Genomic DNA, 27,797 nt, shown 5'->3' on the forward strand with positions numbered 1-27,797 from the left:
AAGACACGAAGGGAAGTGGTTAGAAAAGCCCTGAGCTGCTCATGCTTTTATATGGTGTCTTACAGCACACGGAGGGTCGGAAGCACCTTTGTGTATGATGTCCACACTAGTTACCAACCACAGTTCATTAACAGGTAACTCCTCCAGCTGATGTCCTTGTTTTACTCATTGTTTATATGGGTCTTTTCTCAGCCTCTCCTAACATGACAGGTAAGTTACACCCTGCAGGGTCCTTTCATTTAAAAACATTACGGGCCAAATTCAGGCCTGGTGTCATTCCACAGACCTCAGTGGAGATGAGTGGGGCTGGCCGGAATGCAAGAATTCATTTTCCAAAAAATTCAGGAGTTCAGCATTTTGTTTCATTTCTTATCAGGACAAAACTGATACTTCATCTTTTTCACACACAAAAAACCCCCAAAAACCCAGAGAGCAACACACAGAGTCCCTGTAGCAGCCAACAGCCGGATCACTACACCGCTCCTCTGGGATCTGGGAGGTCCATGAGTCAGGCAGAACAGGACCTTGGACCCGTGACTCACACGTGTCAGGTAGGTTCCCTAAGCACTGGGCTACTGGGCGGGGTGGGGATGTCTCTCTCTGTCCTTCTCTTTCCCTGTGACCAGAAACCCCATTGTGTAGCTGAGACCCCTGGCTGACCATGTTTAAACCGCTAAACAGTTCCCTAAAAAGTTTTGGTTTTGATGAATTATTATTTTTCATCAAAAAACCAACTGCTGCTGCAACATTCTCAGTGCACTGTAATGGTGGAATTCTCCCTTGTGACTCCCGGGAAGGAGACAGCCTTGATTCTGTGAGCTCAGCACCTCCACCCCAGTGGTCCTGAGCCAACCCCATTGAAATCAAAAGGAGTCATCCCAATGAATTGGCTGGGCTTCCTATCAGACCCCACGGCTTCAAATTCACCCCAAAGAGAGTGGACATTGCAAGGTCTGTGCACCATTTAAGCCTTCAAAGTAGGCTTTAAGTGCAACTTAGCTTTTGTGCTGACCCTCAGCCCAGTTACAAATATCGTCCTATGGTGACTAGAAATTCAATCTGCATCCAGACTCCAGTTATGTCTCAAATGCACTGGGACCAGGGATCAGGGAGTCATCAGGGCAGAAGCTCAGATCGCTGCCCATTGCAGGGTTTCTCCTACGTGAGATGAAGGACAGCGGTGGGTGGAAGGAAGCAGGGTAGGTTTGTATGAAGGCTTTGAGTTAGTCCCTTGATTCTGTTCTGCCTCAGCTCCATCCACAAGCAGCCAAATAAGCTATGGTGTGGTGAGAAAACACAGCTGACAAGGGGCAGAAGTACTTGAGAGATGGCCAAGGGGGAGACGGCTGTGGGATGAGATTAGATTAGTTCAGCATCTGACCAATTTTAGGTCCTGCTGAGAGAATTTTTCCTTGGAGAAAAGTTTCCTCTCATACTGGAATCATTTTAAAGTGTAGCCCACACACCAAACAGGATTTCCTCTCATCAGGGAAGGGAGAAGAGCATTTTTCAGAAAAAAATGTAAGGCCCAGCGCATCAGGGCAGTCCATGGAGCCATGCCCGCTTACACCAGTTAAGGATCAAACCCTCACATTTTTAAAAACAATTAATAAAAATATGAAACTAAAAGCTACTTTTAAAGGTAAATCAAATAGCCCTAAATTCTGAGGTAACGTTATGAATTGGTATCGGGATGGACATGAGAGACTGACATGTTGTTAGAAAAATAACTTTTAAAAACAAACTAACAAAACCCTGGGACATCTAATTCCAGTAACAACCGACTGATATTGAAATAATTCAGCACTCTGTAGGTATAGCGCATCCAGGAGTGTTTGTGACGTGCTTTGAAATCCTCCTTTCTGAGGAGGCCTCAGGACACTCATCTGTTTCTGTTCATCCTTGTTTTGTATGCAAAGGAGCAGAGGCCCTTTGAGGTGCAGGTCACACAGGGAGCCAGGGCAGAGTCACAGATAGAACCCAGGAGTCCTGATGCCTCATACAACATGGTAACCACCAGTCGTGACCCCTGTTACACCGTGTTACAAGAAGCATTAGTAACGGATCTTGTTAAATAATACTTAATGTGACACCAAATATGTGACTAACAGGAGAGTAATTGTTGTAGAGACTTATTCATATTTTATTTTTTTGTGAACTTCTGGTTGAATCGTCTTCTGATCTAAACTTACCCTTTGACACACTAGTCAATGTGGGGATCTACTTTAACTCTGGGCCTTCTTTGTGCATGAAGATAACGACTCTCCATAGGAATCAGCAGGGTGTAAATTTCAATCTTTTTTGTAGGTGGTGTAGGATTGTAAATCTCAACAGATCATTAAAGAATCAAAAACTACATTATAAGACCCTTACGTCAGGAGTAGTGAAGCCAGTGTGTTCTGTGGCCAGGCGTCATTGCCAAGGAGCCAGAGGCAGTGGATGGGGAGAGCTGAGGTGCAAAACATGAGGATGCATAAAAAAATTACTAAAAACAACAACAACAACAAGGCCCCAAATCTTTGTTAGCACCAAGTTAAAGTTCCCCAGAGCTACCTTCTGACCTTCTAGAATGCAGAGAGCAGCTAAATGTTGACCTCTGAAATCCAGGAAGTAAAGAGCTAAGAGCCATACCACCCATGCAACACAACTGTCAAGGCTGTATCCTCACTTTGAACTTTAGGGTACAAATGTAGGGGCCTGCATGAAAACTTCTAAGCTTAACTACCAGCTTAGCCCTGGTCCGCTGCCACCATTTCCAATGGATTCCCCCCCTGGGAAGCCTTGTAAAACCTTCACCAATTCCCTGGTGAATACAGATCCAAACCCCTTGGATCTAAAACAAGGAGAAATTAACCATTCCCCTCTTTCCTCCCACCAACTCCTGGTAAATACAGATCCAACCCCCTTGGATCTAAAACAAGGAGAAATTAACCATTCCCCTCCTTCCTCCCACCAACTCCTGGTGAATCAAGATCCAAACCCCTTGGATCTTAAAACAAGGAAAAATCAATCAGGTTCTTAAAAAGAAGGCTTTTAATTAAAGAAAAAGGTAAAAATCATCTCTGTAAAATCAGTATGGAAATTAACCTTACAGGGTAATCAAACTTAAAGAGCTCAGAGGACTCCCCTCTAGTCTTAGGTTCAAAGTACAGCAAACAAAGATAAACACTCTAGTAAAAGGTACATTTACAAGTTGAGAAAACAAAGGAAAACTAACACGCCTTGCCTGGCTATTTACTTACAAGTTTGAAATAGGAGAGACTTGTTTAGAAAGATGTGGAGAACCTGGATTGATGTCTGGTCCCTCTCAGTCCGGAGAGCGAACACACTCCCAAACAAAGAACACAAACAAAAACCTTCCCTTTATAGTTATGACACGCCCCCCAAATCACAGATAGTGTTGGACGTTCGGTTCCACACTGGCTGTGATTTCTTCCTGGAGTTCTAGGAGAAAACAGAGTTAATAAGACACATGTACCTTTAGACATACTACTGATTATATAAAAACTAACAATATGTTTCATTCCAAGAACAATTGTTAACCAGTTAACTCTGGGAAACTTTCCCGGGAGAGTGCATCAGCCACTTTGTTAGAAGCTCCCGAAATGTGTTGTATTTCAAAATCAAAATCTTGGAGAGCTAAACTCCACCGAAGAAGTTTTTTGTTATTTCCCTTGGCGGTATGAAGCCACTGTAGCGCAGCATGGTCTGTTTGTAGTTGGAAACGCCGTCCCCAAACATATGGGCGTAGCTTTTCCAGCGCGTACACAATGGCATAGCATTCCTTTTCGCTGATTGACCAATGGCTTTCCCTCTCAGACAGTTTCTTACTGAGAAACACGACAGGATGGAATTCTTGATCCGGTCCTTCCTGCATTAAAACTGCTCCCACGCCTCGCTCGGACGCATCTGTGGTTACTTGGAACGGTTTGTCAAAGTCTGGGGCCCTTAGCACAGGGTCAGACATGAGTTTTGCCTTAAGCTGGTTAAAGGCCTTTTGACACTTATTTGTCCACTGAACTGCATTTGGCTGTTTCTTCCTGGTTAGGTCTGTCAGTGTGGCGGCAATTTGGCTGTAGTGGGGTACAAATCGCCTATAATATCCAGCCAAGCCTAGGAAGGATTGGACCTGTTTCTTAGACTTTGGAACTGGCCACTTTTGGATAGCATCCACTTTGGCCTGTAGGGGATTTATAGTTCCTTGACCCACCTGGTGCCCCAGATAAGTCACTCTGTTTTGGCCTATTTGACACTTTTTAGCCTTAACAGTTAGTCCTGCCTGCTGGATGCGCTCGAAAACTTTTTCCAGGTGCTCCAGGTGCTCTGCCCATGAATCAGAAAAAATGGCCACATCATCGAGGTAGGCAACTGCAGATTCTCCCAATCCTGCTAGGAGACCATCTACAAGTCTTTGGAAGGTGGTGGGTGCATTTCGCAACCCGAAAGGGAGTACATTGAATTCATACCCCCCTGCCTGGGTGACGAAGGCTGACCTTTCCTTAGCGGGTTCATCTAGTGGTACTTGCCAGTACCCCTTGGTTAAGTCCAAAGTAGAGATGAATTGGGCATGTCCCAATTTCTCCAATAGCTCATCTGTGCGTGGCATTGGATAGTTGTCAGGACGAGTTACAGCATTTAGCTTACGGTAGTCCACGCAAAAGCGTATTTCCCCATCTGGTTTGGGAACTAGAACCACTGGAGATGCCCATGCACTATTAGAGGGGCGGATTATACCCATCTGTAGCATGTCCTGGATCTCCCTTTGTATAGCAGTTTTGGCATGAGGTGATTCCCGGTAGAGTGGGGTTCTAATTGGGTGAGCATTACCTGTGTCAATGGAGTGGTATGCCCATTTGGTCCATCCTGGAGTGGCTGAGAAAATTGGTGCAAAGCTTGTGCAGAGCTCCTTGATCTGCTGTCGCTGCAGACGTCCAAGGGTTGTGGAGAGGTTCACCTCTTCTACGCCACCATCCTTTTTTCCTTCGTAGTAGACACCTTCAGGCCACTCCGCGTCATCTGTTTCCTGGGCTGTAAACTGGCAAACGTTTAATTCTCTGGAATAAAAGGGCTTAAGAGAATGAACATGGTATACTTTAGGCTTTATGTTGGAGGTGGGGGAGGCTATGAGATAGTTAACAGCTCCTAGGCGCTCCTGGACTGTGAATGGTCCTTCCCATGACGCTTCCATTTTATGGGCCTGGAGCGCCTTTAAGATCATGACTTGGTCTCCTACTTTGAAGGACCGTTCTCTGGAACGTTTATCATACCAGGTCTTTTGCTCTTCCTGAGCATTCTTTAGGTTTTCTTTAGCAAGGGCTAAAGAGTGTCGGAGGGTGTTTTGGAGGTTGCTTACAAAGTCTAGAATGTTAGTTCCTGGAGAAGGCGTAAACCCCTCCCATTGCTGCTTCACCAACTGTAATGACCCCTTAACCTTGCGGCCATACACAAGTTCAAATGGTGAAAACCCTAAACTGGGATGTGGTACAGCCCTGTAGGCAAAAAGCAACTGCTGCAACACTAGGTCCCAATCATTGGAGTGTTCATTTACGAATTTACATATCATGGCCCCCAAAGTTCCATTAACCTCTCCACCAGGCCATTGGTTTCATGGTGGTAAGGGGTGGCAACCAAGTGATTCACCCCATGAGCTTCCCACAGGTTTTCCATAGTCCCTGCCAGGAAGTTAGTTCCCGAATCTGTAAGGATGTCGGAGGGCCAACCTACCCTGGCAAAAATGTCTGTTAATGCCTGGCACACACTTTTAGCCCTGGTGTTGCTTAAGGGTACTGCTTCTGGCCATCGGGTAGCAAAATCCATGAAAGTCAGTACGTACTGCTTTCCTCTGGGTGTCTTCTTTGGGAAAGGACCCAGAATATCCACAGCTACGCGCTGAAATGGGACCTCAATTATGGGTAGTGGCTGGAGAGGGGCTTTAACCTGGTCTTGGGGCTTTCCCACTTGTTGGAACACCTCACAAGACCGGACATAATTAGCAACGTCCTTGCCCATTCCCTCCCAGTGGAAGGACTTCCCCAACCGGTCCTTGGTTCTGTTCACCCCAGAATGGCCACTGGGATGATCATGGGCTAAGCTCAAGAGCTTTACCCGATACTTAGTGGGAACTACCAACTGTCTTTGAGGATGCCAGTCTTCCTGGTGCCCACCAGAAAGAGTCTCCTTGTATAAAAGTCTTTGTTCTACAACAAACCGGGATCGGTTAGAAGAGCTGAGAGGCGGTGGGGTGCTCCGCGCCGCCGCCCAAGCTTTCTGAAGGCTGTCATCTGCTTCCTGCTCGGCCTGGAACTGTTCCCTTGATGCTGGAGACATCAGTTCCTCCTTGGACTGTGGACTGGGGCTTGGTCCCTCTGGAAGCGATGCAGGTGCTGGGGCTGTTTCCATTGACTGTGAACCGCTGTCCGCTGGTGCACTATGTGGTATCTCAGGCTCTGGCTGAGCCTCTTGGGTAGGGTTATCTGCTGCTTCTGCCAGTTCAGGCTCGCTGCTGCCCTCTGGTGTTGGAGTTGTAGACGGGTTTGCAAGCGCTGGACTCAGTGCTGGCAATGGTTCTGGTGCTGGTTGCGTTGCCAGTTCCGGTTCTGGGACTGGCTTTGGTTGGGTCTCTGGGATTGGATCCACTACGGCTGTTGCAGTCGTAGGCAGGGGATCCTGTTCCACCACCTTTGTCTGGGTCTCTGGTAACACAGACGAGGCCCTGGTGCCCTCAGGAACAGGGATGGGGGTGAAAGCTTGTTTAGCCTGGCTGCAGGTGACTATTCCCACTCTCTTGGCTAGCTTCATATGGTTGGCCAAATCTTCCCCCAGCAGCATGGGAATGGGATAATTGTCATAGACTGCAAAAGTCCACTTTCCTGACCAGCCCTTGTACTGGACATGCAACGTGGCTGTAGGCAAGGTTACCGACTGTGACACGAAGGGTTGAATTGTCACTGTAGCCTCCGGGTTGATGAGTTTGGGGTCCACTAGGGATTGGTGGATAGTTGACACTTGTGCCCCAGTGTCCCTCCAAGCGATAACCTTCTTTCCGCCCACTCTCAAGGTTTCCCTTCACTCCGAGGGTATGAGAGAGGCATTTGGGTCTGGGGATCTTTGGTGTGATTGGGGTGTAATGAACTGTAATCGGTTGGGGTTCTTGGGGCAGTGAGCCTTTATATGTCCCAGTTCATTACATTTAAAACATCGCCCTGCTAAGGTATCACCGGGGCGATGTTGGTTGGTGGAGACTGGTGTGGTGGGGTGAGGAGGCATCTGGGGTTTCCCTTGGGATGTGGGTGGGGCCTTGGGTTGTCCCCGGTGGTAAGGTTTGGTTTCGGGTTGCCCCTTCTGATATTCGTTCCAACTGCTACTAGTTTTTTTCTTTTCTGCCACCTCCACCCATTTGGCTCCAATCTCCCCCGCCTCAGTTACAGTTTTGGGCTTCCTATCTAGGATGTACCTTTCTATTTCCTCAGGAACACCCTCTAAAAACTGCTCCATTTTTACTAGGGAAACCAGATCTTCCAGAGATTTAACATTTGCTCCTGATACCCAGGCATCACAATTTTTGTCAATGTGGTAGGCATGCCGGGTAAATGACACATCGGGTTTCCACTTTAGGGCTCTGAACCGCCGACGGGCATGCTCGGGTGTTAGCCCCATTCTGAGTCTGGCCTTGTTTTTAAAAAGTTCATAACTGTTCATGTGTTCCTTAGGCATTTCAGCCGCCACCTCTGCTAAGGGTCCACTGAGCTGCGGCCTCAGCTCTACCATGTACTGGTCTGCAGCGATGCTGTATCCAAGGCAGGCCCTTTCAAAATTTTCTAAGAAGGCCTCAGTATCATCGCCTGCCTTGTAGGTGGGGAATTTTCTGGGATGGGAAGTGGTACCTGGAGAGGGGTTGTTGGGATGGGCTGTTGTATCTGGCTTAGCCTTTGCTACTTCCAGTTCATGCTTCCTTTCTTTTTCTCTCTCCTCCATCTCTTTTTCTTTCAGCTCCATCTCTCTCTTGTGGGCCTCCTCTTTGGCTTTCTCTTCTCTGTCTCTCAGCTCTATCTCTTTTTCTTTCAGCTCCATAGCTCTCTTGTGGGCCTCCTCTTTGACTTTTTCTTCTTTTGTAGTCATTTTCCTGTTTTCTTGTGCTGGGTCACCCCCTCTGCAGTTGACTGAAACTGGGAAGCTCTCAGCTCTGGCTGCTCTTGAGTTAACAGAGACTTTCTAACTAGCTACTCCCGAGATGTAAAAAGAAAAAACAAAACAATTCAGCTTGTAAATTCCCTTTACCTTTGTTTGCTCATTTGAACACTTCTCTTAACAAAGGATCTTGTTAAAAAAACGTAACACCTCTGTCTTCAGGCAAGGAGAGATAAGATATGCATCTATCTACCTCCAGCTCGGCTTTCCAAGCAGCTAGAAGGAAAAAAAAAATCTCACTGGCTTTTTGGTTTAAAATGACCCCACCGCTCTACCACCATGTCAAGGCTGGATCCCCACTTTGAACTTTAGGGTACAAATGTAGGGGCCTGCATGAAAACTTCTAAGCTTAACTACCAGCTTAGCTGTGGTTCCGCTGCCACCATTTCCCAATTAGATTCCCTCCCTGGGAAGCCCTGAGAAACCTTTCACCAATTCCCTGGTGAATACAGATCCAAACCCCTTGGATCTTAAAACAAGGAGAAATTAACCATCCCCCCTCCTTCCTCCCACCAACTCCTGGTGAACACAGATCCAATCCCCTTGGGATCTAAAACAAGGAGAAATTAACCATCCCTCCTCCTTCCTCCCACCAACTCCTGGTGAATCAAGATCCAAACCCCTTGGATCTTAAAAACAAGGAAAAATCAATCAGGTTCTTAAAAAGAAGGCTTTTAATTAAAGAAAAAAAGTAAAACTCATCTCTGTAAAATCAGTATGGAAATTAACCTTACAGGGTAATCAAACTTAAAGAGCTCAGAGGACTCCCCTCTAGTCTTAGGTTCAAAGTACAGCAAACAAAGATAAACACTCTAGTAAAAGGTACATTTACAAGTTGAGAAAACAAAGGAAAACTAACACGCCTTGCCTGGCTATTTACTTACAAGTTTGAAATAGGAGAGACTTGTTTAGAAAGATGTGGAGAACCTGGATTGATGTCTGGTCCCTCTCAGTCCGGAGAACGAACACACTCCCAAACAAAGAACACAAAACAAAAGCCTTCCCCCCCCCAAGATTTGAAAGTATCTTGTCCCCTTATTGGTCCTTTAGGTCAGATGCCAGCCAGGTTACCTGAGCTTCTTAACCCTTTACAGGGAAAAGGATTTTGGAGTCTCTGGCCAGGAGGGATTTTATAGTACTGTACATAGGACAGCTGTTACCCTTCCCTTTATAGTTATGACAAGACCAATGGCAGAGCTAGGAATAGTCCCAATCCAGGGGTCTCTCCACTAGGCCATGTGGTTGCCATGTGATTCCTCAGGGCCCTTCCCCTCTCCTGTACAGTGTGTTACAGTGTGATGAGGATAATTTGTCACTGTTAATTTTAGTAAAAGTCAGGGACAGGTCACAGGCAATAACCAAAAATAATGGGGGGAGGGGCTAATGGGGGATGACTAAAGCTCGAGCCCCATGGTGGGGGAGAAAGAGAGCCTAAGCCCCGCTGTGGGCGGGGGACCCAGAACCTGCAGCATGGTGGCTGACAGCTCCAGGGCCTGTGGTGCCTCAGGGCCCTAAGTCACTTCCCAGGCGCCTCCGTGTCCCGTCCCACCCACACACACCACCTGCAGCAGCTCAGAGCTCCAGGGCCCCAGCCAGCTGACACCTCCAGCCCCCCAACACCCCAGGGCTGAAGTGGAAAATGTCCTGGAGGTCTCTGAAAGTCATGGAATCTGTGAGCTCTGTGACATCATTTTATCCTTTAGGGTTAATGGTCCTGCTGTGAAATGTTCACAGTGTGTAGTTGTTAACAGGACCAGTGAGAGAAATCTCAGCTGTGGTAGGTTTCAGAGGGGTAGCCGTGTTAGTCTGTATCAGCAAAAGCAATGAGGAGTCCTTGTGGCACCTTCAAGACTAACAAATGTATTAGGGCATAAGCTTTTGTGGGCTAGAACCCACTTCATCAGATGCATGGAGTGGAAAGTACAATAGGCAGGTATAAATACACAGCACATGAAAAAATGGGATTTGGCTTACCAAGTGGGGGGGTCAGTGCTAACGAACCAATTCAATTAAGGTGGAAGTGGGCTGTTCTCAACATTTGAGAAAAAGGGGTGAATACCAAGGGGGGGGGGAATCACTTTTGTAGTGCTAATGAGGCCAATGTAATCAAGGTGGCCCATTTCAAACAATTGACAGGAAGGTGTGAGTATCATCAGGGGGAAATTAATTTTTGTAGTGACCGATCCACCCCCAGTCTTCATTCAGGCCTAATTTGATGGTGTTCAGTTTGCAAATTAATTCCAGTTCTGCAGTTTCTCATTGGAGTCTATTTTTGAATTTTTTGTTGTTGAAGAATTGCCACTTTTAAGTCTGTTATTGAGTGTCCAGGGAGATTGAAGTGTTCTCCTACTGGTTTTTGAATGTTATAATTCTTGATGTCTGATTTGTGTCCATTTATTCCTTTGCATAGAGACTGTCTGCTTTGGCCAATGTACATGACAGAGGGGCATTGCTGGCACATGGTGGCATATATCACATTGGTAGATGTGCAGGTGAACGAGCCCCTGATGGTGTGGCTGATGTGGTTAGGTTCTATGATGGTGTCCCTTGAATAGATATGTGGACAGAGTTGGCACTGGGGTTTGTTGCAGGGTTTGGTTCCCGGGTTAGTGTTTTTGTTGTGTGGTGTGTAGTTGCTGGTGAGTATTTGCTTCAGGTTGCGGGGTTCAGTAATCAAGGACTGGCCTGTCTCCCAAGGTCTGTGAGAGTGAGGGATCGTCCTTCAGGTTAGGTTGTAGATCCTTGATGATGCACTGGAGAGGTTTTAGTTGGGTCATGAGACAGCAATTTCCATTGAATGGTTCCATTGAATGGTTCAGTACTGCAGTACTGCTTCCCCAGATCAATGGTATAAACATAGTGAAACCCTTCTGTATCATGCTGATTAATCTTTGACTAATAATCTTTGATTAATAAACTGATTGAGCCTGGTTATTGTAGTAAAGAGAGAGAGAGAGCCTGGAGCATTGGGCCTGGTGCAAAATTTGAGGCCTGAACCGGAGGCTGTAAACCAGGGGTGGGCAAACTTTTTGGCCCGAGGGCCACATCTGGAATAGAAATTGTATGGCAGGCCATGAATACTCCCAAAATTGGGGTTGGGGTGTGGGAGGGAGTGAGGTCTCTGGTTGGGGGTGCAGGCTCCAGGGTGGGGCCAGAAATGAGGAGTTCAGGGTGCGGGAGAGGGCTCTGGGCTGGGGCAGGGGAAGGGATGCAGGCTCTAAATGGGGTTGCAGGCTCTGGGGTGGGGTTGGGGATGAGAGGTTTGGGGTGTAGGAGGGTGCTCTGGGCTGGGATCGAGAGGTTTGGAGGGCAGGAGGGAGAGCAGAATGGGGGCAGGGGTTGGGGCACAGGAAGAGGCTAAGGGGTGCAGGCTCCGGGTGGCACTTACCTCAAATGGTGCTGCAGCCAGGCGACTCTGAGCGGTGCCCCGTCCGCAGTTCTCAGCCAATGGGAGCTGCGGGGGCGGTGCTTGGGGCCAGAGGCAGCGTGCAGAGCAGAGCCCCCTGGCTGCCACTATGCGTAGGAGCCAGAGTGGGTCCATGCCAGGGCTTCCAGGAGCCGAATGGAGCAGCCCCCGACCTTGCTCCCTGGCTGGAGCTCTGGATCGGGGCATAATTTAGGCACCTCTGAGGTGAGCAGGACCCCAAAGTGATGGTGCAAGTGTTGCTCTACTGTAAGAGGAACCTGGTGGTTACTATGGGGTTAAGTAAAGGAGACCATGTAGCCTTCTGTGCAGCTTGCAAGATGTGGTGGAGGTGTGCCATAAGCCCTGCCTGTGCCGAGGCACGTGCTGCGCCCCACTCTGCCCTTTGTTTAGCACTTGCCACCCCATCAGTTAACACCGATAATAGCTGAGTCAGGTCTGTGACAATTTGCAGAGCCGCCCCCATTAATTGGTGGGCATTCCCTCCTGGTATTCCTATAGATATGCTCAGCATAGCCAGTTCTGACAATCGAGTGTCAATTTCTAGGTTACTTACTGTGTTAGACCCACTCCACAGATAATTTCCCAAGTCCCATTTTTGCCGGTCCAGTGCCGCACCCATCGACCACTTGAGCAGGGATATAGAGGCCTTGCTATAGGATTTGCATTGTGGAACTGCCCACCCAATATTCCAGTCCTGGAAGTAGTATCCAAAGTAAACGTCAGAAAACATGAGTGGGAAGGGGGTGTAAGGTGGAAAACAGCTGACTGAGAAGAAGGACAAGAAGAAGAGGGTTTAGTTACATAACCACTATGTGCTCTACCAGCCCCCTTCCTTTATCCGAGGGTACCTTAGATCACAGGACCATATCCGCCCAGTGCAGAATTGCAGGCCAGCCCCAAAACTCCTCCAGTGTCTGTTGCCTTTGTAAGGTATTCCGTCCCCGTGGACATGGGCTGTTACAGATTTGCCCATTACTTTGGGGTATGCTCATTTATTAGGGTTACCCTTCTGGGGGTGTGTGTCGGTAATTCTATCAATGTACTGCGAGTGTCACTTATGTTCTCGTATGGAGCTCTACTTCTCCCTTCTGCAAGTCCCCTCCCACTGGAGCTATCCTGCAGCACCTAGGTTCCCCAGGGCTGGATTCCTCCAGCACCAGAATCAGATGAACACACACACACACACACACACACACTAACAGAGGAAGTCTGAGCAGATCGGGTCAATCAGCACGTGTAAGCTGTCACCCTTATATGTCCCTGGACTCGATAGACTGGGCCAAGCAGCACTTTCAAGCTGCAACCCTGATATGCCACAGTTTTAGCATGTCCCTATTCCAACTTTCAGGTTACAATTGTTCTGGTGGTAACCCACTTGATGAGCAAACTCCACAGGATTTTGGGGCACTACAGGGATCTTTAGCTTAGGTAAAAGAAGCGTTGCTGCAGAGTAAATGGGGAAGCTAAAAACACAAAAGAGTAAAGTTCAGAGAGTTGCATTGTCTTGGGCTCTGATAGCATCATATGAACCAATTTGGTGCAACAGATTTACTCTGTATTCTGCAATCAGGAACCAGTGTGCATTCTATCTCACTGCTCCATATACTCATTGCCTGTGGTTTTATTATTCTGACTCTTGGAGAAATACTTTTATATTTTAATAAACTGATGTGACCTGGCACTTTGTGCATCTGATCATTATTGCTCTTTGAAAACCACAGATTAAGGGGCAGATTCAGCCCTGGACACTGGATGTTTATACGTTGGGAAGGGAGTAGATATTCAACTGGGCACCCTTGAATAGATATGCAGACTTAAAAGTTGCTTTAGGGACATAGAAAAAATGTAATTGGGCACGTGCAACCCTGTCTCCTGCGTGCATTCAAAATTGTAAAAAAATACACTTTTCTGATGATTCGGGCTTTCTAATGCTGTCCATAAAACACAGGTGGCTGTCTACATCACCAGTGAACAAACCCTGACACTGCTCACAGCACCTCCCTTTACACTTGTGCCGCTTATCCACATAAGACTGACACTGATCACATAACGTTTTAGACAGGCATTTGACTTGTTTTTTCAATTCACAGTCAGTGTGTCTGTCTAAACACTCTTTGGAGTGACAATACAGGATACACTAGGACACCTCAGCTGCACGCCCACACTGTCTGAGCATATCACACTCAAGCAGAGGTGGCAACGGTACCTGGAAAGGTGGTCGTGACTGTACACCGCGTGACAAAACTCAAAGTAATATTTTGCCCCGAACAGCAATGCTCATTTCCTTTGAAATCCTCATTGTGGGTAAGATCTCATTTGTATATTGACCTGGGTCTGGGACTTGGTCCTTTGGAATCGGGAGAACCTTTTTCTTTTGCTGGGATATTGGTTTTCATAACCATTCATCCCTATAACGAGTGGCACTGGTGGTGATACTTGGAAACTGGAGTGTCTAAGGGAATTGCTTGTATGACTTCTAGATAGCCAGTGGGCTAAAATTGAAGTCTTCTCTGTTTGGCTGGTTTGGTTTGCCTTGGCGTACAAAGGATCCCAGCCTTCGGCTGTAACTACCCTGCTTTAAGCAATTCGTCCTGAATTGGTACTCTCAGTTGGGTTCCACCAAAGCCAGCATCGTTACAGACGATAAGGCCATTGCGGAGAAACTAAATGAATTCTTTGCATCGGTCTTCATGGCTGAGGATGTCAGGGAGATTCCCAGCTCCCAGCCATTCTTTTTAGGTGGCAGATGTGAGGAACTGTCCCAGATTGAGGTATCATTAGAGGAGGTTTTGGAACAAATTGATAAATTAAACAGCAATTAGTCATAAGGACCAGATGGTATTGACCCAATAGTTCTGAAAGAACTCAAATGTGAAATTGCAGAACTACTAACTGTAGTCTGTAACCTATCATTTAAATCAGCTTCTGTACCAGATGACTGGGGGATAGCTAATGTGAGGCCAATTTTTAAAAAAGGGCTCCAGAGGTGATCCCAGCAATTACAGGTGTGTAAGCCTGACTTCAGTACCGGGCAAACTGGTTGAAACTATAATAAAGAACAATATTGTCAGAAATATAGATGAACATAATTTGTTGAGGAAGAGTCAACATGGTTTTAGTAAAGGGAAATCATGCCTCACCAATCTATTAGAATTCTTTGAGGGGGTCAACAAGCATGTGAACAAAAGGGATCCAGTGGATATAGTGTACTTAAATTTTCAGAAAGCCTTTGACAGGGTCCCTCACCAAAGGCTCTTACGCAAAGCATAAGCTGCCATGGGATAAGAGGGAAGGTGTTCTCATGGATTGGTAACTGGTTAAAAGATAGGAAACAAAGGGTCAGTGTCAGAATGGAGAGAGGTAAACAGTGGTGTCCCACAGGGGTCTGTTTTGGAACCAGTCCTATTCAACATATTCATAAATGATCTGGAAAAAGGGGTAAACAGTGAGGTGGCAAAATTTGCAGATGATACAAAATTACTAAAGGTAGTTAAGACACAGGCAGACTGAGAAGAACTACAAAAGGATCTCTCAAAACTAGGTGACTGGGCAACAAAATGGCAGATGAAATTTAATGTTGATTAATGTACATTGGAAAGCATAATCCCAACTATACATATAAAATGATGGGATCTAAATTAGCTGTTACCACTCAAGAAAGAGATCTTGGAGTCATTGTGGATAGTTCTCTGAAAACATCCACTCAATGTGCAGTGGCAATCAAAAAAGTTTACAGAATGCTTCATTTAAAAGTTAATTTATTTCACACATATATTTTACATAAATCCTTCTACCTACATGACAGGTAGGTAAAAATGACCCATGAGGGATAGTTGTGCTAGCAGGTTCTACGAAATCTCCCATGGGTTACAAAGGCATAGTTACAAGGCTTCAAAAACCTGGGAGCAACTAAGCGTCCCTTATCTTCTGATAAAAGCTCTTGTTTTGTCTTTTAAGACTGACTCTTAGGCGAACTCATATCTCCAAGCTACTGGATGTACATATACAAATAATACACCTTAGTTTCTTCTTATCTAAACTCCTTCCCACCTGAACAACCACAACACGTCTGAGCTGGTGTAGCAGAGGTGTCCCCAGCTTCCCACCCTCTTATTGACAGGTCTGTGCATAGTCTCTTCCTATCTCTTATGATCCCAAAAGGTATCAAGTGATGAGAGGGTTATTTATAGCTGAAAGCTTTGCATCAATTTGGTTTTGGGATTAGGGTAAGACCATGTGGTCGTACCTGGCCTCTGCTAAGGTGCCCCCCGTGGCTTGCCGCCCCAAGCACGTGCTTGGAGCGCTGGTGCCTGGAGCCGCCGCTGCTTCTGCCACTTCTAGGTACGGGTACAGGACCCAGTGCAACTGTTTATTCTTATTCAGGTACATTATTCTTCATGTTCTGTTCCTTTGGTGGTGTCTTAAACTCTCACTCTTCACTCCCTCAGCAACACAAGACCCCATTATAACATGTTTATCTACTTCACACAGCAGGGATTCCCCTTCTTGCGAGATTCTAAACAGCCCCATACACAAAGTCACTAGTCAATCACCACCACTGTTTGTGTGTTGTAAGACTGGAAAATGAAAGTAGTGGACAATGTGTGTGGTAGTTGGGCTGTCACAGCCCAGAAAATTGCCATGCTTAATCCTTAAATTGAAAATCTGATGAAATAGACTGTACCAAAGGGCGGGGGTTTATAGGGCATCCTGGGACCTGCCAGGAGAGGACGGGGGTGAGGGATGCAGCTACGTCTTCTCTGAGGGAGAGTCTGTGGCAGAGTGGGGATGGTGGAGCCTGCCAGGGAGGAATAAGACTTGGGGATGGGGTCTGTGGTTGGATTATGCTGGGAGTAGTGAGATCAGAAATGGAGGAGAAAATGGGGAGTGGGAGAAAGGAGAAGGAGAGCAAAACTGCATTCACTCCCCCCACACACACACAGTGCCTGGAAGGCCATTGTTTCCCTCTCTAAGCCTCTGTTCCCCCTTTCCTCAGGTGTTCTTCAATGGCATCATCCAGTTTGGCCCCTCTGCCTCCTCTTCCCCTCCCTAATCATCAGTTCATCAGTTTTTTTCAAATACTCATATTTATTAACTAAAGAGATACTTATGAGAATTGTGGCAGTAAACTATTGCTTCTACTTTCACTTTCTAATCTTATCCCTCTATAAAAGCAAAGGGCTTGAAAAAACAACCAGCCAGAGAAAGGAAGAGCAGAGGAGAGGAAAGAAAGAGGTAGAAGGCAAACAGTGAGTGCTTATCACAGAACATCAAACTCAGAAAAAAAAAAAGAATAATTGGAGCATTTCAGAATGGGAGGTAAGATATTCTCTTCTGATCTGTTGCTTGTAAACGTGTATATACAGTAGAACCTCAGAGTTATGAACACCAAAGTTACAAATTGCCCTGTCAACCACACACCTCATTTGGAAATGGAAGTACATAATTAGGCAGCAGCAGAGACAGAAAAAAAGCAAGTACAGTGCAGCACTGAGTTAAATGTAAATTGCTAAAAATAATAAAGGGAAGGTTTTATTAAAAAGATTTGACAATGTAAAGAAACTGTTTCTGTGCTTGTTGTTTCATTTACATTAAGATGGTTAAAAGCAGCATTTTCCTTCTGCACAGTAAAGTTTCAAAGCTGTATTGCGTCAATGTTCAGTTTGTAAATTTTTGAAAGAAGAACCATAACGCATCTGAAGAAGTGGGCTGTAGTCCACGAAAGCTTATGCTCTAATAAATGTGTTAGTCTCTAAGGTGCCACAAGTACTCCTGTGCTTCTTTTTGCGGATACAGACTAACACGGCTGCTACTCTGAAACTTTATTCAGAGTTAACAAACATTTCAGAGTTACAAACAACTTCCATTCCTGAGGTGTTCCTAAATCTGGGGTTCTACTGGCGTCATTTAAAGGGCTATGTTTTCTAACACTAAACTGTTATTTTTATAGTCACAGCAGGGCAAAAGTAAAATAAATCCATAGACAGCATGAGAATAAATTCCCTTATTCTGACTTGAACTAGTTAATACATTCTCTGACTGAAGATTAACTGTAAAGAGAAAGGCCTTCTCCCTTGATGGCTGAGCCATTGGCTTCTGAATTTTTGTGTTCTATGGAAACCAATTGCAAAAATGTGAGAGAAGACATGAGAGTTTAGTGTATTGGTTTACACTGGATAAATAGACCTTTGCTTTCTGAAGTAGGGAAAATGTGGAACCCAGTCTGAATTCCTGGAGACAAAAGAACTCTCTAGTTCTTACTATGTCACCAACAGGGATAGTAACGTAAAATGTGTTGTCATTAAACATTAAAAAGTTAAACAAAGCAAAACTGGAAACTTTGTTTTTGTTTCTCCATGCATTTCAACGTTTGCATTAAATATATTCTTCCTATATATGGGAATAACCTGCTCTATTGTAATTCTCTGTATTTGATTCTACCATTCTACCATTGTACCATTCTGTGTACAAGCAGACACCTGGATCTGAGTAGGTCAGAGGAATGGCCTCAGCCCCAGCCATCTGTTGTTTTTTTTTTTTGAGGGGGGGGTTGTTAGGGAATTGGGGAATCCCATGGGTGTGAAGAATGGATTGTTAATAGGTCAGAGATGACAACATTTATATCAGTGTCAGTAGAGAAATAGTGATGTGGCTGTTGACAGTAACTTTTTATTTCATAGCTTTTCAGTGTCTATGGAAATTGTAATTATACTAGAACAGAGTAACTTTAACATTAAATTAAGTTTTTTTCTGTGAGAATTTAAATCAAATACTCAGGATACATTATGGATGTAAAACAAATTTTCTTAATTTTCTAACAGCTACTAAGGAATAATGGTGAAATAACATTGTTTTGTTTGTTACTCCTGTCTAACAAAACTAGATAGATAGATAGATAGATAGATTCCATTATTCCTTATTAGCTGTTAGAAAATTAAGAAAAATATTTTTTTCAAAATGGCTGACAGTGCCAAACATGTACATGACCAGAAATGGGACCCTACCTGGGTGTGGATTCCTGTCAAAAATACATGGTGATGTGCGCTATTGAATGGTATACTATTAACGTCCTAGCAAATTACCTTCTAATTAATACCATCACCTAATGAACGAATTTAAGAGTAGGTTAGATAAATGTCTATCAGGGATGGTCTAGACAGTATTTGGTCCTGCCATGCGGGCAGGGGACTGGACTCGATGACCTCTCGAGGTCCCTTCCAGTCCTAGAATCTATGAATCTATGAATTCTACTGTTACATATAGAAGACATATATCATAATCTAGAAAATAATGTCATCATATAATTAATGTGGAGAATTCAAACTGGCACATCAGTTAAGAAATAAAAACATATTTTCACATAAATTCCAAAACGCAAAAACTTAGAAGTGGTATTTATGTAAACTGTAGCTGTACAGTAATCTGTACCGGAAGTGTGAGATACGGTTTTCTTGTCTGCTCTCTGCAACAGGGGTTGGTTTGTTTGTTTTTTAAAGTGAGAAACTACTGACTCATTTTCCAAAACTCTCTCTTTATTTCCAAAATATATTTAAATATTCACCAAGAATTCCAAGTATTGCAGGAAATTAAAAGCCCTCCCACACTCTAGTTTGTATTTTTGTAGTAAAACATTTAACAGATATTCCCAGTTTTTTCACTATTCAACACAGCTCTGTGACTGCTCCACCATAATATCTATCATGATGATGCTTGAAAGCTTACCCATTTACTCATCTCCTCTTTATCTCAGACATAGACTAGGCATTTGGAATTTGAAATTTATCCATTTATTCTGTAAAGTCAATATGCCAAGCAATCATAGATGTAATTTTATGCATCATGACTGGGAGTGTAGATGTATAATTTTCATAACATGAATCGTATGCAAAAATTGTGTGAAAAATGTCATATTTTTAACTTTCCATTTTTGGTTTCATTCCAACTGACTCTGTCCTTGCCTCGCTAGCTGAATTCTGCACATGTCCCTAATGAGCATGGGAAGCAGCTAGGCAGCAGAAGCATGGCAATGCATTCTGGGGCTGAGAGGATGTTTGAAGGATGTCCTGAAGGAGTAAGCAGGGATATGAGGGCAGCAGGTAGAAAGAGCACAGTTGGGGGACAAGAGGGCTTGAATGGGGCTTTGGGGAAATGGGCCTGTGGCAGGGATGTGCAGGGAGCCTTGGTGGTAAAATGCTTGTGTGGGGGGTGGGCTATTACTTCTACAATGCAACAATTATTTAGAATGAAAACCAATGAACGTCTTATAATTTTCTCAATTTAAAGGACATACTTTATATATTGTTTGATTATACTTAAGGATTCATATTATTTACGACTTACAATAGAACAAGAGAGATTTTCCACATACAGAAGGATGTAGATCTGACTCAGAAGGTGAGCAAATGGGTAGATTCTAACTTGGGGTGAAAGATTATTCACTCTATAGTTAATTTACAAGGAAACAATGTATAGTTTATAATTTTGGATGAAAACTTGTGGCTTGCATTTCTTGGGGGAACAAGTTGTCTGGTTTGACCTTCAATTTTACAGCCACATTTCTAGTTGTTTAACTTGCATCTTCCCCACCCACCTCTTCTTGATCCATTCACTGTGCATTGGGCCACTTTGCATAGGAGAGCAGGGTAAGCGTCTTGCTTGGTAACTTGCGGTTCTTTTTGCTAGGCTGAGAGGGAGAAAGAGGTTTTATCCATATCCATATTATGAGCGATTCTTGCCTAGGTGATTAACAACATCCTCATTTAGCCATTTCAGTTTCTATTGTTGTGGATGGCTCTTGGCTGGTCTGTGGGTGCTTAGACAAAGTGTCACATGATGTGAACCATTTTCTTATTGTCATCATAAGTGGATCCTATTTGGGGATAAACAGATGCAGAGAGGTTTTCTAATTTTTTTTTGAAGGCCAGAAGGAATCATTAATTATTAATCATTCAAGGCATATCTTTCCCATAGATCCCTTACACTAGAGCCCTTCACCAATATTTGGGGCTGTAGCATTGATTCCATTTGGATGAGAAATCAATTGTGCAAGTCAGGTATGTTCTTGGTACAATCCTGTTGATTTACAAAGAATAGACACAAAGTCCTCTTGCCCTGAACACACTGGAAACAAACAGCAGCAGGTAGTTTCCTTGCTCAGAAATCCCCACGTCTGCCCCTCCAGTTCTCAGTTCTGTGCCCAGGTAGCTCTGTCTCTCTGTGTCCTCTCGGGGTCAAACTCACTACTGCTTCTCCTGGCTTGTTCTCTCCAACACACACAGGCTGTGATCTATATCCTAGCCCCTGCATTTGCAACAGGATGACCCAGTTAACCCCCCAGGTTAGCTCTGACATGGCCATGTGGCCTAGTGGCTTGGGAGGCGATCCCCATTGGCTGCCACTATTTTTACTATTTAAAGGGGTTTGTTTGATCCTTCCATTGATCCTCAGGGTGGGATTTAGGCACTTACTGACTTTAACAAGGTTTGTGATTGTCTTTGTCTCCAAAAGCCCTTATGGCACACAACAGCCAACTGCACCTTAGAGCTTAACAATATTTATCAATGCTGATACTTATTAGTACTCAGAAAACTTCACTTTGAAACACTTAAGGTTGCCACATCCATACAACCCTACGAAAGCAAAGACAGGAAAAATTAGGCCACCTAATCGTATATCTCCTCAAGCCAGATTTCACTGACAGCACAAGAACCATACTTCACAAAATACACATCACAACTTTAATTATGCACCCCCAGCACCGTGTTTATCAAAGTTCCCTCTCCAAAGAACCCAAACTACACCAAATCCCCAGAGCTAACAGTGCTGGGCATGGATACTTTGATAAGAGTGGGCATGTGGAAGTGTGCAGGGAGGGGCAGCCTGCTATGTTGTGAAGCTCACTTATAGAATCACAGGAATTTACTGAAAGTACCAACTCCAGCACACACAGGCAAGGGTGAAATTCTTACTAACTCCCCCAGATCAGAGCCAGAACATAATAAAATGTAAGACAGCAGAATAGAACAGTAAAGGCACATGGGGCAGGTTCTGTTGTTGAGGTGACCTCCAGTGGTTCTGTCTTGTCACCTGATTCGGTTACCTTTGATAAGGCCACACCTGGATATGCTATACCAGAGCTCGAGGGAACACACGCCAGCACTCACCCCAGCCCGGTCCTCTTTCCTGACCAGGGTTTTCTCTGTCATTGCTCCAGTCTTGAAATTGTGAGTTGATCATACCTTGTGTTGGGTCAGGACCTGGGTAGAGTTTGAGGCTGTAGGACAAAATGATTCTCAGCCAGGCCAGGAGAGAATCATAGAGAGCCTCTGATACCCAGATATGCATCCTATATGGGTCCTGTTGTAACTTGGCACTCAAACCCCTCTTTCTTCTGTGATCCCTGACTCACACCAGCTCACCCTCCTGGTGAATCCGGGCAGACACCATTACATCAAAATGCACCTTCTATCTCTTGCTGGCCCTGCTCTGCTGATGCTTTACTGCTTGGCTGACAGTGCTGAGGATTTGAAGTGCAAGGAGTTGAACCAAGCAGGCCAGAAGACTCAGAGTGGAGGTTTTAATGAAAATGCAAATAGCTTGGCTGTAAGGAGGAGGACTTTCTGCCTTGCTAGCAACACAAAGGAAAGGCTGTCAATCTCAGGATACCATTCTGTGTACAAGCAGACACCTGGATCTGAGTAGGTCAGAGGAATGGCCTCAGCCCCAGCCATCTGGGTTTTTGGGGGGGGGGGGGGGGGTTGTTAGGGAATTGGGGAATCCCATGCAGACCCTGGATGACCCCTAGCCTCTCCCATTCAGTCAGGCACATCTGCCCCATCCCCATGTGTTCCTGTCCCCAACTCCCATTCAGCTCCTTGCTCAACATTGTTACTGCACTACCTCCTGTGCCCCCACCCCAGTCTTTCTCCCCCACTAGCCCTTCTGAACCCCAGTCTGTGTAATGCCCCTGCAGCTCTGTGTTTCCCACTCTGATGTCCCCCTCCCATATACCATGCCCCCTCACCTGGACCCATGGGATGGGCACTGTGAGGAAGGCAGCATCTGTGGCTGACTGCTCCAGCTGGTGAGCCAGGAAATGAGGCAGGATTCTAGTCCAGGGACAAGGGCCTCTTATAATGCAGCTCCCTAATTCCCTGGTGAGTTTTGTGAGCCAGAATTTCCCCAAATGTATGGAGAAACAGCAATAATCACCCCCACACACAGCTCCTGGCCCACTTGTCAGATACTGGGTCTTTGGTTTCTACCCCACAAGAAGTCGAGATGTCTCCTAAATGCACCAACAGTAGGACACCAGGCAGGGAAGGTGAGAGGGGGCAGGAATCCATACATCCTTTCACAATGGTCTCTCACATGTCACTGGCCAGGCTGGGATAATGGAACATCACAGGACTGTGGAAAGCAAGAATGAAATTGCTTCTTAGGAAACCTGCCAGGCCCTCCTTACTGAGTTGTCAGCCGACATGGACGAAGAATCCCATGCACTGCTACAGACTAGGGACCGAATGGCTAGGCAGCAGTTCCACAGGAAAGGACCTAGGGGTTACAGTGGACAAGAAGCTGGATATGAGTTGACAGTGTGTCCTTGTTGCCAAGAAGGCTAACGGCATTTTGGGCTCTATCAGATGGGGCATTGCCACCAGATCAAGGGATATGATCATTCCCCCCTATTCGACATTGGTGAGGCCTCATCTGGAGTACTGTGTCCAGTTTTGGGCCCCACACTACAAGGAGGATGTGGAAAAATTGGAAAGAGTCCAGCAGAGGGCAACAAAAATGTTTAGGGGACTGGAACACATGATTTATGAGAAGAGGCTGAGGGAACTGGGATTGTTTAGTCTGCAGAAGAGAAGAATGAGGGGTGATTTGATAGTTGCTTTCAACTACCCGAAAGGGGGTTCCACAGAGGATGGAGCTCGGCTGTTCTCAGTGGTGGCAGATGACAGAACAAGGAGTAATGGTCTCAAGTTGCAGTCGGGGAGGATTAGGTTGTATATTAGGAAAAACATTTTCACTATGAGGGTGGTGAAGCACTGGAATGGGTTACCTAGGGAGGTGGTGGAATCTCCTTCCTTAGAGGTTTTTAAGGTCAGGCTTGACAAAGCCCTGGCTGGGATGATTTAGTTGGGAATTGGTCCTGCTTTGAGCAGGGGGTTGGACTAGATGACCTCCTGAGGTCCCTTCCAACCCTGATATTCTATGATTCTATGGAGAGAAAGCTCAAAGAAGGAGTTTACATACTGCCTGGTGGACACCAGGAGTATGCCATAGACCAGAAACATGGTGGAGAGTTTCCAGAGTAAACCCAACAAAAGAGTCATGGTGAATGACCGACAGGCCCAGAAAAGTTCTTCAAAGCCAGTGGCTATAACGTGTTCACAGACTGATCATGGACCTACAAAAGAGATTTCATGTGGCTAAAAACAAAAAACAAGTATTACCAGATAGCAGGGGTCCGTTCCCAAATAGAAAAGATTTACATTTAATTTCCCAGCACCAAGCAGTTGTGTGTATGTGTATGTTTCATTCTGAATATCCCAAATTTTTGCAAATCTAATGAGTTATAGTTGTGGTTGGGGTTTGGCTCAGTATTTAGAAATGCAACCTTAACTCTTTTATTTGAGCATAAGCTTTTTCTTGGGTTTATAATGGATATATAAGAGTATTTTTGTTAAAAAAGCTATGTTAAAAGGTAGTTAAGTTTGAAAGTAAAGATAAGTAAAGATGATAAATAAATAAATAAATAGAACCACTGCAGGGATGAGATAAATATCCCCCAAAGAAGCATTATAAACCAGGAAATTCAGAGTATCAGTTAAACTTCACAGAAATTTGTATATGTTAAGATAGGGAAATGCTCAATGGAAACAAGAGGCCATTTTGAAAGAGGGCGTCGTAACTTCATTCACATTTAGAACAATAAGAGATGACAGCCATTTTGAAAGAGGGTGATTCTACCTGGAACTCTCTAATGTAGAATATTTTCCTTCAGGTCCTGTTGAGGAAGAAACTTTGTGTTATGAAGAATATCTGCAAAAAATGATATTTAATTCTGTACAAAATTCTTTCAGTGTAGCCAGTGCATAAGATTTCAGTGAGTTTTAACTGTATGAGAAGTTCTATGAGTTTGCATCTTTTTATTGCTGAGATCATTCAAAAGAAACGAAAGAGGCTGACACCATATGTTAAATTTCTGTATATAAAAATTAAACATTTATTTTAACTCATAAATTACCAGATTTACTTGCAAATTCTCAGCCAGTTTACTGTGTCTTCGTAGAATATGAGCTTTAAGTCAGGGAAGGATATGCTGCATTCCTCATATACAGCAAAGAGGTGGATTGTGGGATTTTCAAAAGCACCTGTGTGACTTAGTCACTGGGATGTGTGCTCTGAGGCATGCTGGGACATCCGAAAATATCACTCTGAATCCCTTGTCTACAGGCTCCCTAATAACACCTGCTTAATGACGTAAAGGAAAATGCGGGCGCAGGAACAAAACATCCCGAAGTTCAGAAAGAATACCAAATATGGCAGGCAACCAGCTTGGCTTAACAGTGAAATCTTCTGTGAGCTTAAACTCAGAAACGAAGCTTACAAGAAGTGGAAATTTGGACAGATGACTAGGGAGGAGTATAAAAATATTGCTAGAGCATGCAGGGGTGTAATCAGGAAGGCCAAGGCACAATTGGAGTTGAAGCTAGTAAGGGATGTGAAGAGCAACAGGAAGGGTTTCTACCGGTATGTTAGCAATGAGAAGGTGGTCAGGGAAAGTGTGGGACCCTTACTGAATGGGGCAGGCAACCTAGTGACAGATGATGTGGAAAAAAGCTGAAGTACTCAATGCTTTTTTTGCCTCAGTCTTCACAGACAAGGTCAGCTCCCAGACTGTTGCACTGGGCAACACAGTATGGGGAGGAGGTGAGCAGCCCTCAGTGGTGAAAGAACAGGTTAAGGAGTATTTAGATAGGGTTACCATATTTCAACAATCAAAAAAGAGGACGGGAGGAGCCCCGCCCTAGCCCCGCCCCTGTCTTAGCCCCGCCCTGTCCTGTCCTAGCCCTGCCCCTGCCCCTTCCACTCCCTCCCACTTCCTGCCCCCTCAGAACTCCCAACCCTCCCCCCCACTCCTTGTCCCCTGACTGCCCCCTAGGACTCCACCCCCTCCCTAAGCCTCCCTGCCTCTTGTCCCCTGACTGCCTCCTCCTGAGACCTTCCCCACATCCTAACTGGACCCCTAGGACCCTACCCCCCTACCTGTCCCCTGACTGCCCCAACCCTTATCCACACCCCCACCCCCTGACAGCCCCCCCCAGAACTCCTGACCTATCTAAACCCCTCTGCTCCCTGTCCCCTGACTGCCCCCTCCTGGGACCCCTGCTCCTAACTGCCCTCCAGAACCCCACCCCCTACCTAAGCCTCCCTGTTCCTTGTCCCCTAACTGCCCCCTCCTGAGACCCCCCCACCTGTACCCTGACTGCCCAAAACCTTACACCCCCAACCCCCAGACAGCCCCCCCCAGAACTCCCAAACACCCCCCCGCTCCTTGTCCCCTAACTGCCCCCTCCTGAGACCCCCCCACCTGTACCCTGACTACCCAAAACCTTACACCCCCAACCCCCAGACAGCCCCCCCTGAACTCCCTGACCCATTCAACCCTCCCCCCTGCTCCCTGTCTCTTGACTACCCCCCCCCGAACCTCCCTGCCGCTTCTCTGGCCCCCTGCCCCCTTACTGTGCTGCAGAGCAGCGCGCTCGACAGCGGGGGAGGGGAGCAGGCTCGGCGCTCCAGACGAACAGCCGGCGATCTGTGAGTGCAGGGAGGGAGGGAGGGAGAGGAGGGGGGGGTGTCAAGTTTCAGGAGAGAGGCGGAGGGAAGTTGCAGGAAGGGCTCTGGCTCTGGCTTTTGGAGCACCGGCTGCTTTGTAAGCCCGCGCACGCTCTGCATGGGAGGGGGGAGGAGGGGAAGTCCGGACATTGACAAATTGCCCCCGGACGCTATTTTTAACCCGAAAAAGCCGGACATGTCCGGGGGAATCCGGACGAATGGTAACCCTAATTTAGAAAAGCTGGACATGCACAAGTCCATGGGTGCAGATCTAATGTATCCAAGGGTGCTGAGGGACTTGGCTGATGTGATTGCAGAGCCATTGGCCATTGTCTTTGAAATCTTACTGCGATCAGGGGAAGTCCCGGACGATTGGAAAAAGGGAAATATAGTGCCCATATCTTAAAAAGGGAAGAAAGAGAACCCGGGGAACTACAGACTCGTCAGCCTCATTTAAGTCCCAGGCAAAATCATGGAGCAGGTCCTCAAGGAATCCATTTTGAAGCACTTGGAGGAGAGGAAGGTGATCAGGAATGTTAGAGGGCTTATTCCTTCACCCGCTTACTTCCCTGGTCCTTCTCACATGAACAGAGAGCAACAATACCCAAAGTCCAAAGCTGCAAACAATTTGCTGTTTATTGGGGTGAACTTCCAGTAAGCATGATTCCAGTTTCCTTCCTCAGTGTCCCCCTTCCCAGCTCTGATACCACAGAGCCTTGCCTGTGTCCCTGTTCCCATTCCCTGTTCCCATTTCCCCCCCTTAGCAAAACATGATTTCAATTCCCCCACCCTCATTCCCTGTTCCCATCCCCCGCTTACTTCCTGATTGACTGCAGACTATATAGTAAAACTTGAGTTCTGCTTAGCTATACCTTAACCAATCATTGTACTGAAATGTAACTAACCAATCCTAACTTAATGTAACATGATTATTTAACCAATAATATCCCACCACCTTAATTGGTTTACACCCAACAAAATTAATTATTCAGCAGACAGAAACAATCACAGAACCAGATAGAGATTAAACAGACAAACAAAAGATAAGTGGAGACTACAGTGATAGAACAATACAGAAATGAGGATTTCACATCCCAGCTATTGATAAGTGAGTTCTTGCCAGACAGGATGCTACCAAACTAAGTTTCCTTTTACAACTTCTAGGCTGTTCCCTTTCTCTGGAGGTGACAGGAATACCAGGACAGGATTGTATTCCTAACAGCCCAATAGCACCTTGTTTCCATGTGACTAGTTTGGAATGTGAGGATGTGACCGTTCACTTCTCAGTTTATGGCTGCCTCTGCTGCTTAGCCAAAGGCCTTACTTAGCCTAAGAACAG

General features: G+C 45.6%; 1 protein-coding gene across 1 annotated transcript in view; it reads left to right on the forward strand.

Moving 5' to 3' along the window:
* The first annotated feature begins 16,818 nt into the window (after window positions 1-16,818).
* The window catches only part of LOC101944632 (guanylate-binding protein 1-like), a 163,315-nt gene continuing 152,336 nt past the window's right edge, over window positions 16,819-27,797 (forward strand). Inside the window, exon 1 of the mRNA XM_065574580.1 lies at window positions 16,819-16,933. Coding sequence (XP_065430652.1) covers window positions 16,927-16,933 — 7 coding nt within the window. The 5' untranslated portion in view covers window positions 16,819-16,926. The remainder of the gene's footprint in view (window positions 16,934-27,797) is intronic.

Source organism: Chrysemys picta, chromosome 20, assembly GCF_011386835.1.
Source record: "Chrysemys picta bellii isolate R12L10 chromosome 20, ASM1138683v2, whole genome shotgun sequence".
NCBI lineage: Eukaryota > Metazoa > Chordata > Testudines > Emydidae > Chrysemys > Chrysemys picta.